Below are 14,657 nucleotides of genomic sequence, written 5' to 3'. Positions count from 1 at the left end.
CCAGCCCCAGGAGCTGTGGCAGGCGTGAGATGAGCTCAGAGAGGAAAGGCCTTGGAGAGGCAAATTTGCATCTCCAGCCCTGGCTGTCCCTACCTGCAGGTACTGCATCTTGTCCTCCTGCAAGGGCCGCAGAGGGTAGAACTGGGGCAGGTCCCCCTCCAGGGCAGAGAGCTCATACTTGGCCGTCCTGTCCAGGGCCACAAAGTCACCCCCATAGCTGTAGTCCAGGGAGCGGTCCAACACTAGGTCTGGGGGGATGCCACCTTCCAGGCTGGTTTCTGCAGGGCGGGGCAGAAGCTTAGGGCCGTGGAAACTTGGGGGCATCCAGGAATGGGTCCCAGGGACCCCCAGAGACACGCAGTGCTGGTGGGCTGGTCAACAGAAAAGGAGAAGGGCGGGCTCCTCTATTCAGATCCTGACTCTGCCACCTTTTAGTTGAGGGCCTGGGGAAGTCACAGACCCTGAGCCAGTTTCCTCCTCTATGGGGGTGAGAACTAAATAGACACAAGGAGCTGACACTGCCTGCCAGGTGGCAAGGGCTCAGCCCAGGGTCACATTATTGCTGCTGGCAGGGAGACAGGACCGGTCTACAGGAGCCCCGGGGCAGTTCGCCAGGACCCCTAAGGTTGGAAGCTCCAAGAAACACAATCAGGCTGCAGTCCACAGCCACTCTGTTAACAGAACGTCTGATCAACTGGAACCCTGGGGCGGCCAAGCCATACAGGGGAAGGCCCCGTGTGACACCAGGCTTGAGTCCTTGCGGGGTTTAAGAACCTTTGGGGTAGAACAAGGGGGCTCTGACAGCTGTTATCCCGCGGACCCCCAGTGACCTCACCCAGGCGCCACTCTCCCTGGGGGGGCATGCTCAGACCGTCCTCACCGTCACCCGAGTCCTCGTCGTTGGCCATGAGGGCCATGCACTTCTCCCAGACAGCCTTGAGGTCAGCGCGGTAGCGGTCGCAGGCCCAGAGGAATACGGGCAGCAGCAGGGCCTGGGTCACTGAGCACCAGAGCACACACAGTGCCATCCAGGGCGCCGAGGCGTCAGCCCACAGGCTGCTGAAGCTCACCACCTGTGGGCACAGGGCTGGGCCTGGCACCCGGCAGGACCCCCATCACCCAGCTTCCCTTCCCGGCCTCAGTTCTCCCACCTGTGGGGCAGGTCTGACTGCCCACCTGCCGGAGGCGGGGGAGGGGGAGACAGAGGGGGAAGGGGAGACGGACAAAGCCCTGGGGTTTTGGGCAGGAAAGAGACAGAGTGTGAGGGGAGAAGTCCCTGCCCACCGACAGCCGCTGGTGTCAAGATGAACAGTCACAGCCCCATGTGTGCAGAGCCCTTCACAGTGCAGCAGGTAGCACTGGGCACGGCCTCCCTCATTTCACCCGTGACCGCCCAAGGAGGAGAAGGCGTGGATTACCAGCCCCTTTTTGAGAGCCAGGTCTCGAGTCTCCCAGTTCAGGGACCTTTCTACCATCCCCGCTGCTCCATGGCTAGTGGCCTCCTTGGCCCTGCCCCTACTCTGAGGGTCTAGACCTCAGACCCCAGAGGTCTAGAATCAAAGTAGTTTCTGGGGGTCAGAGGATCCAACCAGGTGGCCTTTGGGTCACCGCCTAGGGACGCCTCATTCCTCTGCTCCCAGGAGAGTTCATTCCCCCACTGAGTGACATAACTATTCCTCTTTCAGAGCAGAAGTGGGCATGATGCAGACATCATGTTGGTTCTTCCAAGCGAGCTGTGTGACCCTCAGAAAGATGCTAAACCTCTCTGGGGCTCAGTTTCCTCATCTGTGAAATGGGCCAAGAACACCCCACAGGGTGAGGTAAACATTCCAGACACCGTACCAGGCCGGCAGCATGGAGTGGGTTCCACAAACGGCCCTGAAGAGAAGCTGGGGGGCCCTTCCCCCACTGCTGTTCCCGTCTGGCTCTGCAATTTCACACACACATCTTCCCTCTATCATCAAAGGACTGGGGACACCAGGCCCCACTGCACACAGGAGGACTCTACCTGGGGGGTACCTGGCCCACTGAGGGTGGGGCAGAAGGTCACCCCTGACTATGAGGCTGCCACACCACCTGTCACCTTCTGGAGCTTGGGTCCTGCGATGACTCCCTGCCCAGCTGCTAGGATGAAGCCTCTATCTGGTCCTTGCCCCTAGACCCTTCCCTGTCCAGCTCCATAGCCTTCAGGGGCAGGGCTGGAGCCCTATCAGTGGGAGGGCTTGTCTTTGAGTCCAGACGTCATTCTTGGGCTAGGCCTGGGGCATAGCCTCACAGACAGGACCCCAGGCAGCCTCGGGGGACCTTGGACCCTTGCTGGCAGGGTCTTCAGACCAGCCCTCACCTTGACCTTCCTCAGCTCCTGGGATCAAGTCCAACTCCCCAGCACATATTCAAGGCCTTCCCTGCCTCCCGATTCAGGATCAAAGCCAGTTCTGCCACACTAAATCCCTCCTCTGTCCAGCCTGGGACCTGGACCCACCAGAAAGCCTGTGGCGTGTCACCCCACCTTCCATACCCTCTGCATCAAATGGGTCTCACTCAGGTCAGGAAAGTCTCCTGCCGTGTGACAAAAGACCCTAGTCTCTGCAGCCACCTGACGTGGGTTCAGATCCCACCATGGATGCCCTGACTTTAGGCGGGTCATTTGACCTCTCTGAAGTTCAGTTTCCACCTCTGTAAAATGGGGATGATGATGATGCCTCCTGAAAAGATCGGGTGTGAGGATTCAACCACCTAACGCCTGGAGCACGCCCGGCCCCAGGGCTGTCCCAGAGCCCACGTCCCCCCGCCAGGCTCACCCACCAGCACAGGGAAGCCCATGAGGCAGTCGTATATGACGACGATGGTGGCCACCAGGCCGGTGATCTGCAGCGAGGTCCTGGCGGGCTCGGAGCCGTCGATGGAGGAGCGGCGCTTGCCCTGTGCGTCCTCCACCACGATGGTGGGCACGGTGAAGGCGTGGCGGTCGGCCCGGCGCCCCACCTGCACCGCCAGCGTCTGGAAGAGGGCGATGGCCGTGCAGACCACGCCCATGGCCACGCTGCCGCCCACCAGCAGCAGGAAGCAGACGCCGAAGCCCAGGCCAATCTCAGCCACGATGAAGTGGCAGCCGTGGGTGTAGAAGCGCTCGCTCGTGTCGTGCCAGCCGACGGCAGGCAGTGCCGACAGGATGAAGGACACCATCCAGATGCCCATGACCGTGTGCACCGCCTGCTTCTTGGCGTTGCTTAGCCTGGCATGGGGCGGGGGCAGGACAGAGGGACCTGGCGTCACTCAAAGGGTCTCTCCAGAGGCCCCTGGGGACCGGCAGAGGGTCCTCAACTGCCCCAGCCCCGCAGTCAGCACATCGTCACGTGTCCTTCTCACCGAGCCCTTCTGCACTGGACACTGTACGCACCCACGTACACCTACACGCGCTCGTCCCTGCAACCCCAGCACAGCATGGGTGCGGCACACCGCACAGGGACCCTGTCCCCACACCGAGGGTACCTGCGCGCTCAGGCACCCACGTCCCCCTCTCCAAGGACACCAGATGTTCAGGCGCACATGCCCAGGAACTCACCGGTAGTTGACGGGCCAGCGGACCATCCACATGCGGTGGTAGGAGAGGGAGGTGACGGAGAAGCAGGTGGCCAGGGTGAGGGTGTAGAAGGTGGAGACGAAGACCTTGCAGAGGCCCTCGTTCCATTCGTAGTCGGGGCGCTGGCGCCGCAGCTGCACCACAGCGTAGGTGGCGATGGGCACGGCCACGTTGAGCATGTGGGTGGCCGCGAGCATGCACAGCAGGAACTCCAGGGGCTTCCACTTCTTCTGCTTGGCCCCCACGCTGAGGATGCCCCACGCGTTGGCCAGCAGGGAGAGGCCTCCGCAGGCCAGCCAGCCCACCGCGCTGCCAGGCAGCCGCCGCTCATCACTCATGGTGCAGATGGGAGCTGGCCGGCGGCTGGGACATCCTCCTCAAGCCAGGCCTCAGCTCCGAGCAGCAGCCCTCACACGTGGCGGCCTGGGGACACCAGGGACCGTGAGCATCTGCAGTGGGTTTGGGGGGAGCCAAAGAGCTCTCAGGGACTCTCCCTTGGGCTCTGGCAGTGAAGCTCCTGGGGCTCTTGGGAGTGCGAGATAGAGGGGGTCCCCTCATGCTCCATTGCCTGTCTGGTCCTGGCTTGGGCTGGGCCGCTTCGCCCTCCTCTGCCCTCTATGGAACCTCCTGGCTCCCAGGGGGTGTATACAGGGGTGCTCAATAAGTGCACATCCCCTCACCTCCACCTACTCCTGGTCAAGGTGCGGCACCTAGGCTTCCTTCCAGGCCGCCTGCATCCTCAGGGAAGCCGCCAGGCCGGGCCCAGGTGGGCGCTGTGCCGCGTGTGTACCTGGTCCTGTCCCAGAACCAGCCCTCTCACCATCAAACTCCCCAAATCCTCACGCAGCCCACGCGAGGCACCCCCAGTGCATGCTGGGGGCCCTCACTTTCATTGGTCACTTCCTTTGGCCAATGAGGACATGCCTGGAGGATGAGTGCCCTGAACCTCCCCTGTAAGGAAGGGATGCTCTGGGGGCCACTCTCGTGCCCACCTTGGGAAAGGGCGGCCTGCTTTACCCAGGTCAGCCCCCAGCAGGCCTTCCGTGGCCGTGCACGCCTGGCAGGCCCTGGCACTACCCCGGGCTGGGGGGTACACTAAGCTCTAGTGTACTAGCCATGTGGCCCCAGCAAAGTCCCTGCACCCACGTCCTACTCTGAAACGGGGACGATGAGGCTTCCTCCAGGGGGAGGCTGGGGTGGACAGACGCCGCATCTCTAGCGCCTGGGGCGGGCCCGGCTGCTTGGGATGCCGCAGGCAGCATGGGACAGTAGCTGGTCCAGGGACCAGAACCTGCCCCCGAGGACAGCCTGTGGATAGGTAGGAACCAGGGACCTAGGACGCGGGGCAGGAGGCACGTGTTGGGGAGCCGCCCCATCCTGCCAGTGGGCCTGGTGGTGAGTCCCCCAGCTTCCCAGCTCGGTGCGTCCCTGCGCAGAGTACTGGCCGGTCCCTCTGACATGAGGCACCCCACAGCAGGCCCCTCTGGCCACAGCCTGGAGCAGGTGGCGTGGGGGACAAGTGCAGTGCTCAGTGCAGGTCTACTATGTACGCTGCCTACACTTGGGCCTTCTCACCCTCTAGCCTGTGTAATCTCATTGGCTGCAAATTTGTTGCCCCCAACACTTATGGGCACCACTGAACCAGACACAGCCACGTGATCCTTCAGGGACTGTCTCCAGCTTGGGGTGGACAGGCCATTGCAGGCCCCTGGCGCTCAGGACAGGGGAAGTGACACCTCCCAGCCTGCTGCCAGGCTCCCCTGCTTGTCTCGTGCAGGGTGTGGCCTGAGCCCCACGGACACCGAAGGATCTCTTGAGTCCTGATGGGTGTCATTCATCTCTGTGCCCCTGCAGTGGGCCTGTCCAGGCCCCTGACCCACAGGAGGAGTCTAATCTGGACCACACCAGTGCCCACTAAGGGCCTTTTAGCGGGGGCTGGGGGACTTCTGGGGCCAGGGAACTTCCTTCCCAAACATTAGGCTTCTGCTCGCAAAGCTGCCGCCCCTTCCCCACCCCAGACCCAGCGTGGGGGGTGAGGTGGCCCTGCTGAACCCTCCACCAGCCGTTCTGCTGTCCAGCAAGCCTCCTTGACTTCAGCATACAGAGGCCACTCGGTGTGGGGTGAAGAGCTGTTAGACTCCAGCTTTAGCTCCCCAGCCAGTCACGTGACTCAGCTGGGCCTCAGTTTTCTCATCTGTACGTAGACATGATAGTCCCTATCTGCCGCGAGAAGTGTGTGGGTAGCCGGTAAGCTATGCCAGGGAAAGCGCTTAGAATGGAGCCAGGCACACAGTAAGTGCTCAATAAATGCTTGCCACGTAGATGTCTGTACCAAAGACCTCCCTGCTCACTGAGCTACGCTGTCTCTTCAAGACACTGAGCTCAGAGGTGTGCACGAGCCTTAGACCTGCAGGCAGACGCACAGTCACCCCAGCCAGAACCTGGGACAGCCCAGCTTGGAGGGTAATGAGGCTACACACAGCCAGGTGGGGTGTCTGGCAGCCCACCAGGGGTCCAGAGCGGGCAGAGGCTTACATTATCAAATAGAAAACCGGATTTGGCATGCACGTGGTGGGCTGCCATCTATTTCTACTTGCATCGCGCCGCCTTGGCCGTCAGATTGGGAGGCCTTCCCTCAGAAGCCCAAGCAGGCAGGCTGTCTGACTCTTGTGACCCTGCGCCTGGCCCAGCCCACACTGCCCACCTGTTGATTGCTGGTCCAGAGCGGTAGGGAAGGTGCCACAGGCTGCCACTGGTACAACCCTTCCTGGTGCCGGTTCTTCCCTGAGTCTAGCCGAGCAGTGTCTCACTGCAGGGAAAGGCCCTAGGTCTGTGTGGGCAGGAGAATGTGCCCTACAAGTAGAGGGAGGAGGCAATCCTCCTTCGAACAGGCACGCTCCCCTCAGTTCGCACCCCCAGTGATCTTGTCTGAAGGACTGCCATCGTTCCCATTTTACAGATGGTTAAGGGGAGGTAACCAAGCTCTTAGGTTCCCGAGCCAGGATCCAAACTCCACTCGCCTGACATCAAAATCCTGATGTCTGAAACATTAAAATGCTCAGAAACTTGGCATTTTTTTGTTCCTTGAGCTGAGGTTGTCTTTCTGGGCCTCCTGCCCCTGCAAGATGGGTCCTACTGTCCCCACAATGCAGATGGGAACACTGAGGCTCAGAGCCCAGTGCAGCACAGGGAGGAAGTATGGAGGCTGGCTTTATGGACTCCTGAGCGTGGTGGTCCTGCGATGGGGGAGGAGTGTCACCGGGGTGGGGTGGAGAGCAAGGTCTCCAAATGCAGAGTGAGAGGGGGCTGGCTCTGCGGAAACAAGGAGACCCCCTTCTTCCAGGCTGGTGACGCCTTCTGTTCATTCTCAATCACAGGGAGCAGGGGACACTAGGGTCCAGGCCCCAACACTCCAGGGGTGTTACCGCCCCCTATTGGGAAGTTTCTCCCGCAGCCCACTCAGGCTCCGCAGCATTTCAGGACTGGGCTTCCCGCTCCACCTGGATCCCGGAGACGCTCCCTGCCACCCCCCGCGCCCCCCCAGGACACCGCAGTGCAGGCTGCAGGTGTGGCGGACCTGGGACCCACCGGACTCTCTCCGCAGGGTCTGCGGGCGGGGCTCCGGCGTGACGTCGCGGCCCCGGGCCAATGAGGCCCCACGGCCCCCGGGCTCTATTGCGCAACAAAGAGAACCCAGAACTTGAAAGGATTCCCGGGCTCAGGCTGCCGCCCCCAGGCTGCTCTCCGCCGGCGCTGCTACCCATCAGTCCCGCAGGGCCCCGCTCGGCCGCCGCCCAGGGCGGAGCTCTCGACGAGTAGCCTCCACATCTCCGCCACGCCCGCCCTCCACCCTCGCGGTCTCCGCTCCTCTGTCCTCCGATCCCCCGCCCGGCCAGGCGCGCGGTCCTGCCCCAGCGGGGCCCCCAGCTCTGCCCAGCCCCGAGGGCGCGTCCGAGCGTCGGCCGCGAGCCGAACGCTGACGGGACTGCGGTCCCGGACGCCTCCCGAGTTACGCTGGGCAGGGGTGGGCCCAGGACCCCCAGAGCGGCCATCCCCGCCCCCTGAAAGCAAGCCCCCCGGGGCGGCGCTGCCAGGCTCAGAAGAAGGGGCGGACCCCGGGGAAGTTACCCCGAAGGTCCCCAAGTTGGGGGGAGGGGTGCGCAGCCTTAAGCGGAGCCCGCGGCCATCGGACAGACCCCGTGACCGACCAACCACGGACAGCCCCTCCCTGCCCAAAGTCCTCCCGCCGGGGGTCCCCTGCCCTGCCGCCCCCGGGCTAGGGCGGCGGCGCTCACCCTGCATTCGGGCGCCCGGGGCTCCAGCTCGCTGCTCCCGCCTCCGGCTCCGGCTGCGGCTCCCGCGCCCCCGAGCCGAGCGCGGGCCGCCGGGGACCGCGTGGGTGGCCGGCGGCGGAGCGGCCAGCGGGCCGGGGCATCCTGGCGGCGGCCGCCCGTGGGCTGCGCGTTCCGCTCGGCTCGGCTCGGCCCCTCGGCCCCTCCCTCCCTCCCTCCCTCTCTCCTCCCTTCGCGCCGCCGCCGCCGCCGCGCTCCGATCCCGCCGCTCGGCTGGCTGCGCCCGGGCGGCCGGGGGCGGGGGGCGGAGCAGGGCGCCGGCCTCCGAGGGCGTCTCCACACCGCCTCTCGGACCGCCCAGCCCCTCCCCTCGGAGACGCGGCCCGCCGCGTGTGTCTGTGTGTCTGCCGCGCGTTTGTCTCGTACCCGCGGGGGCGCGCCCTCCGCATCCGCGCCTCCCGGCCGAAGACCCCTAGGGAGGGCGGCGCCTCTCGCGACGCCTGGATCAAGCTTGGGCCTGTCGCTGCCGACTCGGGTCTGTCCATACTCCCGACGCTGGCTGCGAGCCTCCTGGGGAAGACCTAGGCCAGGGGGGCCCGGGGCAGGAATGGACAGTGGGGACTTAGGGCCGGCGGTGGGGGGCTCAGTGAGGCCTTCCTGAAGGAAGTCACATCTAAGGTGAACTATAGGGGCGGGGCGTAAGGAGGACTTGGGGGCCCTGAGGACTGGTGGCCTCTAGAAATTGGGGAGTCGTTTATGGGGGGGAGCCAGGGCAGGAAGAGGTGAGGTTGGGTCAGCTAAGGATTCAGACTTACCCTCGGGCCTTTGGGGGGGCGGGGGTTCCACCGCGGGAACCAAGTGAATGGACCACTGGGCTGCCTGCTGGGTGGTTGTCCCTCCCCCCATGGGCTCCGAAGTGTTCTCTGTGAAGCTGAGACCACGACCAGGCAGCTGGGAGAGGCCAGGACCTGCGACCTGACACCCCTGGCCCTCTCTCTTCCCTCCCTCAGGAGCTTGCCCTCCACTTAGCACTCCTAGCAGGGCACAGGCTGTCGTCACCTCTAGGCTAGGTGGGGAAACCCATTAGTCCCCTTGATGGGGTTCTCTGGAGACCCAAGTCACAAGAGAGAGTGGCCTCTGGCATCCCATCCTGCCTCTTCTAGAAAGCCAGGGACCACACACACCCCGGACGAAAGGCCTCTGGAGTCACTCTGGGCTGCCCCGCAGGGCACTGTCCTGCCCCACAACCGGGAGCACCCACGAGTGCCCAGCCCTGTGTCTGGAGGAAGGCGGGCATCTGCTCGGGACTGGACTCAACAAAATGCAGCCAGTGCTGCCTGGCTTCTGTGCCCACCTACACCATCTCCTCCACACCCCCGAAACAGCTGGGGAGTTAGAAGCAGCTTTTAGGGGGCCCAGAGTGAGTCTTGGGATCAGGTGTTTTTTTTTTTTTTTTGACCGCGCTGCACGGCACGTGGGATCTTAGTTCCCCGACCAGGGATCAAACCCGCACCCACTGCATTGGAAGCGTGGAGTCTTAACCACTAGACTGCCAGGGAAGTCCCCAGGATCAGTCTCAGACAAAAGTCAAAGTGTTTGTATAGCAAAGGTTCCACAATGAAGCAGAGCTGGAGAATGGCGAGTCCTGGGCCATGCGCTCCCTGTGTGTGGCTTCTGGGTGGTCAGGGCCCCTGATGAGCTCTCCGTGGACAGGCCAGCTCCCTGCCCATGTGACCCTGGTTGTAAATAGGGCATCAGCAGTAGGAGGCTGACACAGGGTAGCTGGTAGTCAAGTGTGGCATTTCTAAGGCAGACAGGCAATCCAGCCATCCAGAGCATGGGCCAGGCCGCTGCCCAGCTGGCAGAAGGCAGCCTGCCCCACGCCTGTGGCCCCAAGTGCACCTCCACGAGCGAGCCCAGCTCACCACGGCCGCCTGTACTAGTGCCCCTGCCCCTGGCTTAGCTGGCTCTGGGGGCAGGTGGGAGATTAGCTTCCGATGGCCACCGTGGGGAGCCCCAGGGCCCAGGCACTTTGGGGCCGGCTCGCCTCCGCACCACTCCCTGCCCAGGGCACCGCCTATAGCCTTCAGGAAGTTGGCACAGGGTGTGGGTGGAGCTGGGGAGGCTGAGGCAGCCTCCAGGGGGCCGGGGGGCAGGGTGGGGCTGCCGTGGCCTCCTGTGGTCTGTTCCCCCCCACTGCTCCCAGGCAGGAAATAACCCCCGTCAGCCAGGACCGGGGCCCGAGACGGATTCCGGAGGTCCTGGCAGGCGTTTCTGCACATCTGGAGCCACGTTCTCTCTGTCGGGGCCCGAGGGAGCCCTGCGTGAGGCCGTAGTTGTTGGTGGCCAGTCTCATCCCCAGGCTTCGGGGACCAGCCTGGGTCAGGAGCGTTCCCCTAGGCGATGGTGACTGCCAGTGCTTGGTGCAGGGGCCCTTCTCAGCTGGGGCTGGGGCTGGGGGGCTGGGGGGCTGGAGTGGCCTTGGCCGCGTATCTGCCCTGAGGCTGCTGGACCAGGTGCACACACACAGCCTCACACTTCACATGTGCGCACACACATGTGCAGAGACAGGGATGCCGACACACGTGCACACGCGTGCGCGCGCACACACACACACACACACACACACTGCCCCTCGGACCCCCACCCCACGAACCTTCCCAATAACGCCCCTGCCCGAGTGGCTGGGGGTTCCCACATCGGGCACAGGGGCCCTGGCACCAGCTGGGGAGGCTCCCTCCAGCAGGATCCCTGCCTCTTGCTCCGAGGTGTCTCAGCTGCCTCCAGGGAGCAGAGGCCAGGCCCAGGGCAGGCCTGCCCCATGCTGAGCTGTGGTCTGGTCTGGCTGAGCCCGCCTCTTTCTGCCCAGCTCCTTGCCTGAGTCCTCACAAAAGCACCCCAGCCCCCATGGACAGGAAGGCCAGTGGGACACTGGTTGGGGCCTCAGAGCCAGGACACGGAACCAGGGCCCAGGAGGGGGTTGAAGGGTGGGAAGGGAGGAAGGGGTGCTCTCTCTCTGTCCAGCAAGCTGTCGGGCAAACACAAGTGGGCGCCGCTGTGCCCAAGGTTCTGGGGTACGTGCAGGTACAGGCACCGGGGGGGTGGCCCTGAGGAAGGGGGGGACCCGTGGGAGCCCACAGCCCCCAACACCCCGGGGAGAGCAGCCGCCCAGGACAAGCAACCACCCAGACCAAGGTCCAGCCAAACAGCAGCTTTATTAGCGATGCTGGGCTTTCCATACCGTACAGCGCGCGCCCCAGCATCCCCCAGGGCTTCCAGGGAACGCCCTGGGGCGTCGGGACAATACTGTGGAGCACTTACACGGGGATGATATAAATAAAGCTTTGGTGTATAGGTTTCCAGGAGAGGTGAACACAGGTTAACACTGCGAGACGAATACTTCACACAACACCAGCTGTCAACGTGAACTGGGGTTTTGGCCAAGGGGTAACTTCTAAATGATGAGACGCTGGGGGCTGCTCCAGGCCCCAGCGGTAGGAGGGGGCGTCTAGGGCTGAGGCTCCGCTTGACCCTGTCGTTTTGCCTTCATCTGCAGGTACCGCCCTTTGCCTTCCTCAAAGCGCTTCTTCTCGTCCTCAGTCTCGGGCTGCGGACCACACACAGAGAAGCAGGCAGGTTAGAGAACCTGTGACTGCAGCGGAGCCTGGGCCCTGCCCCGCCCCGGCCCTCCCCGAGGGCACAGAGAAGCCGGCCCAGGCCCCATCTTCCTGACAGCCCACAGCGAGCATCCCTCCCCGTGTCACCTTCCACAGCAGGCCAAATCCTGAGCCCAGCGCCATTTTGGTAATGAACTTCAGCTGAAAATGCAGTTGATGATGAAACGCGGGAGGGGAGGCCTAAAGCAGAGCCGAGCCAGGGCAAGGAAGAGGGGGATCCCCCACGTTTGCGCCACTCCCAGGGAGCGCCAGCTGCTGTCCGTCTCTGCCCCGAAGGGAAGTGGGGCCAAGCACCGTGCTGGCTGGGTGACCTTGAGAAGGCCACTTTACCAGGAGTGAGCGACCACACTGTGGGCAGCGAGTCCTGGCCAGCACAGACGCCTAGGAAGTGGCACCTGGTGTCCTCTTCACCTCTTCTCTGCTGCTTCCTTCCTCTGAGCAACCTAAGAAGCCAGGTCCCCGAGTGACCAGGGGACTTGGCCAAGGGCTGGGTCTTGCCCCGGGCAGTCCCGGCTTGTGCCTGCCGACCCAGCAGGATGGCGAACGGTGCCCCCTCTCACTCTTGAGAGTGGCCTGGCCTGGCCGCTAAGTGGTGTGGCCCTGGCCAGAGAGATCCACTGCGGCAGCATCAGGGGGTCACTTCCCAAGGCCCCATCTCCCGCCCCCCAGGGCCAGCGATTCGGGCTTAAAGAGCTGTGCGAATTCCTCTGGGACGACACTGCCTTGCGACACTTTGAAGGTGTCTGAAAGCCAAAGAAATGGGGCAGTTGCCCTTCATCCACAATGACACCAAGCCCTAGCAGCTATTTTTGGCCCAAGGGTTTTACAGACAAATGGTATATTGGCAAAAGAGAGAACGATCAGCCTGAGGATGGAATGTCAGGTCATACCGAATACTTCCTCCCCTTCAGCCTTCTCAGCAATTGTTCTCTAAATGTCACCAGGTGTAAACTGTCAAACCTTGCGGCTCAGAGCCAGTAGAAAGTTCGGGTATCTGAAGCACCAGGATCGTGGTCCTTATAGTGGTTCCGGTTCCTGTCTGAAGAGTCTCGGAGCAAACATGGAAAATGGTGGCTTTTCCAAGACACTTTATTGGAGGCCTGCTCTGGTTTCACCTCTGGCTGACTTTTTAAAAATAAAATTTGAGGCTACTCAATTTGACTTGAAACAGCACAGGGAGATAAACTGTTCTATCTCAGTTTCAGCAGGCAGTTCTAAGCGGGCAAGACCCCCGAGTCCTCCAGCCCCTGCTGCCCAAGGTACCCCACGAACACAAGTCCACATCCTGCTGGGCCCAGCCCAAGGTTTCTGCACACATCCAGGCAGAATGTGCTAGCTCGGGGCCTCTCAAATGTTCACGTACGCACGAATCACTTGAGGATCTTGTAAATGTGGATTCTGACCTGGTGGGTCTGGGGGTCAGAGGCTGAGACCTGTTTCTTTTTCATACATTTATTTATTTATTTTTGGCTGCATTGGGTCTTCGTTGCGCGCAGGCTTTCTCTAGTTGCGGCGAGCGGGGGCTTCTCTTTGTTGCGGTGCGCAGGCTTCTCATCGCGTTGGCTTCTCGTTGCGGAGCATGGGCTCTAGGCACGCGGGCTTCAGCAGTTGTGGCACATGGGCTCAGTAGTTGTGGCTTGCAGGCTCTAGAGCGCAGCCTCCGTAGTTGTGGCGCACGGGCTTAGTTGCTCTGCGGCATGTGGGATCTTCCCGGACCAGGGCTCGAACCTGTGTCCCCTGCACTGGCAGGCGGATTCTTAATCACTGCGCCACCAGGGAAGTCCTGAGACCCGTTTCTAACACGGGTCCAGGTGATGCGATGCTGCTGCCCGCAGAGCACTTTGGGTAGCAGGACCCTGGCTCCTCCCCATCTCCATCCCTGTTCCAAATGGGGGACAGCCAAAGCGGCCAAGAATGTAAGGTCAAGGCCACCAGGCTAGAACAGTGCGGGCTTTTTCCTCCCCCTCCCCTATATGGAATTTGCTTGGCATGGCTGAGGAGACCTGTGGCTCCCATCCACCTGCAGCCCGAAGGCACAGCCCTTCCTTAGTGGGAGGAGGGGTGTAGCCGGGCTTCCTGCCTGCCTCGCAGACGACCCCATCAGTGCCTATGGGGTCCCAGAGCTGGGAACCGGGGAGTCGGGGCCCGGTGGGGCTGGCTGAGAGGAGAGCTGGAGGAGGGCAGTGGGGGGTCTGGACCACGTCCCAAGCTTCCTGCCAGCTCTAGAAACCCGCCCCTCTCTGCTGGGGCTCTGGGGCAGGCCCTCCTTCTAGCTGGTGGAGTTGCCATCTCGGGGGCAGGGGAAAGAAGGCAAGGGCTTATTTGAAAGAAAACGATTTCTCAGAAGCAAGAGTGTGAGCTTGGCCTGGGTAAGGCAGCAGGACCAAGAGGGGGCGGCTACCAGGCCCTCTGCAGAGCCCCCTGGAGCCACGGCCTGCCTCGCGAGACGGGCTTCCTGTTTCTCCAGCCCATCAGTGGTCTTGGAAACCAGCAGATGTGGGATTCGGGTGAGAACTGGGTTCCTAAGTGCCAAGGTCATCAGCCAGGTGCTCCTGGGGCTCCAGGGAGCAGGGAGGGGACCCAGGGAGGGTGGCAAATGGCCCCGTGGAGCTGCTGGCGTGAGCTCAGGAGCTGGCGTCCCATCTGTCAGGCAAGGATGGCCCACGTGAGGCCAGGGCCTGGGTGGGGGGTGCTGGCACTGGGACTGAGGAAGGGCTGCTGGGCCCGGGAGATGCCCGGGGAGCAGCCCACCCTCTGTGGGCACCTAGCCATTGACCCCTTGGGGCCGCCCACACTGCGCACTTGGGTTCTTTCCCTCAAGGACGCACACCACCGTTCAGTTTGCGTTGACACCACTGCCTGCAAACTTGCAGCAGGAGTGCGGGCTCTGTGGCCTCCTGCATCCCGGGTCTCTGTCTCCCAGCTCCAAAAGGGAGATGAAGCCTTCTTGATGATTTGTGGCCAAACGGGTCTGGAAACCTGAACGCTGATTAGCCTCTCCCAGCTAATGATGCACACAGGTCAAAATCTTGGAGTCAAATAAACCTGTTTAATGGTGTTTAATCAGGGCTGTCCCGCAATGACTTAGCCAGGGACCCCTTTTCC

General features: G+C 62.6%; 2 protein-coding genes across 8 annotated transcripts in view; both read right to left on the bottom strand.

Moving 5' to 3' along the window:
* GPR153 (G protein-coupled receptor 153) overlaps positions 1 to 14,657 on the bottom strand; it is a 30,639-nt gene that overhangs the window by 3,017 nt on the left and 12,965 nt on the right. The window contains exons 1-6 of one of the 5 annotated variants that reach the window (XM_073796838.1): positions 7,879 to 8,084; positions 6,288 to 6,392; positions 3,566 to 4,032; positions 2,806 to 3,235; positions 881 to 1,073; positions 94 to 278 (exon numbers count right to left, since the gene is read on the bottom strand). In XM_073796838.1, coding sequence (XP_073652939.1) covers positions 94 to 278; positions 881 to 1,073; positions 2,806 to 3,235; positions 3,566 to 3,921 — 1,164 coding nt within the window. In that variant the 5' untranslated portion in view covers positions 3,922 to 4,032; positions 6,288 to 6,392; positions 7,879 to 8,084. Of the gene's footprint in view, positions 1 to 93; positions 279 to 880; positions 1,074 to 2,805; positions 3,236 to 3,565; positions 4,033 to 6,287; positions 6,393 to 7,878; positions 8,085 to 14,657 lie in introns of those variants that run through there. The other 4 variants (XM_073796842.1, XM_033844142.2, XM_033844137.2 and 1 more) reach the window with 4 other exon arrangements.
* ACOT7 (acyl-CoA thioesterase 7) overlaps positions 11,072 to 14,657 on the bottom strand; it is a 91,019-nt gene continuing 87,433 nt past the window's right edge. For all 3 annotated transcript variants that reach the window (XM_033844117.2, XM_073796853.1, XM_073796851.1), the window contains exon 9: positions 11,072 to 11,482. In XM_033844117.2, the coding sequence (XP_033700008.1) occupies positions 11,384 to 11,482 (99 nt within the window). In that variant the 3' untranslated portion in view covers positions 11,072 to 11,383. The remainder of the gene's footprint in view (positions 11,483 to 14,657) is intronic.

This window comes from Tursiops truncatus, chromosome 1 (assembly GCF_011762595.2).
Source record: "Tursiops truncatus isolate mTurTru1 chromosome 1, mTurTru1.mat.Y, whole genome shotgun sequence".
NCBI lineage: Eukaryota > Metazoa > Chordata > Mammalia > Artiodactyla > Delphinidae > Tursiops > Tursiops truncatus.
Note: the sequence above shows the minus strand (reverse complement) of the source record. Positions and strands in the feature narration are given on the sequence as shown.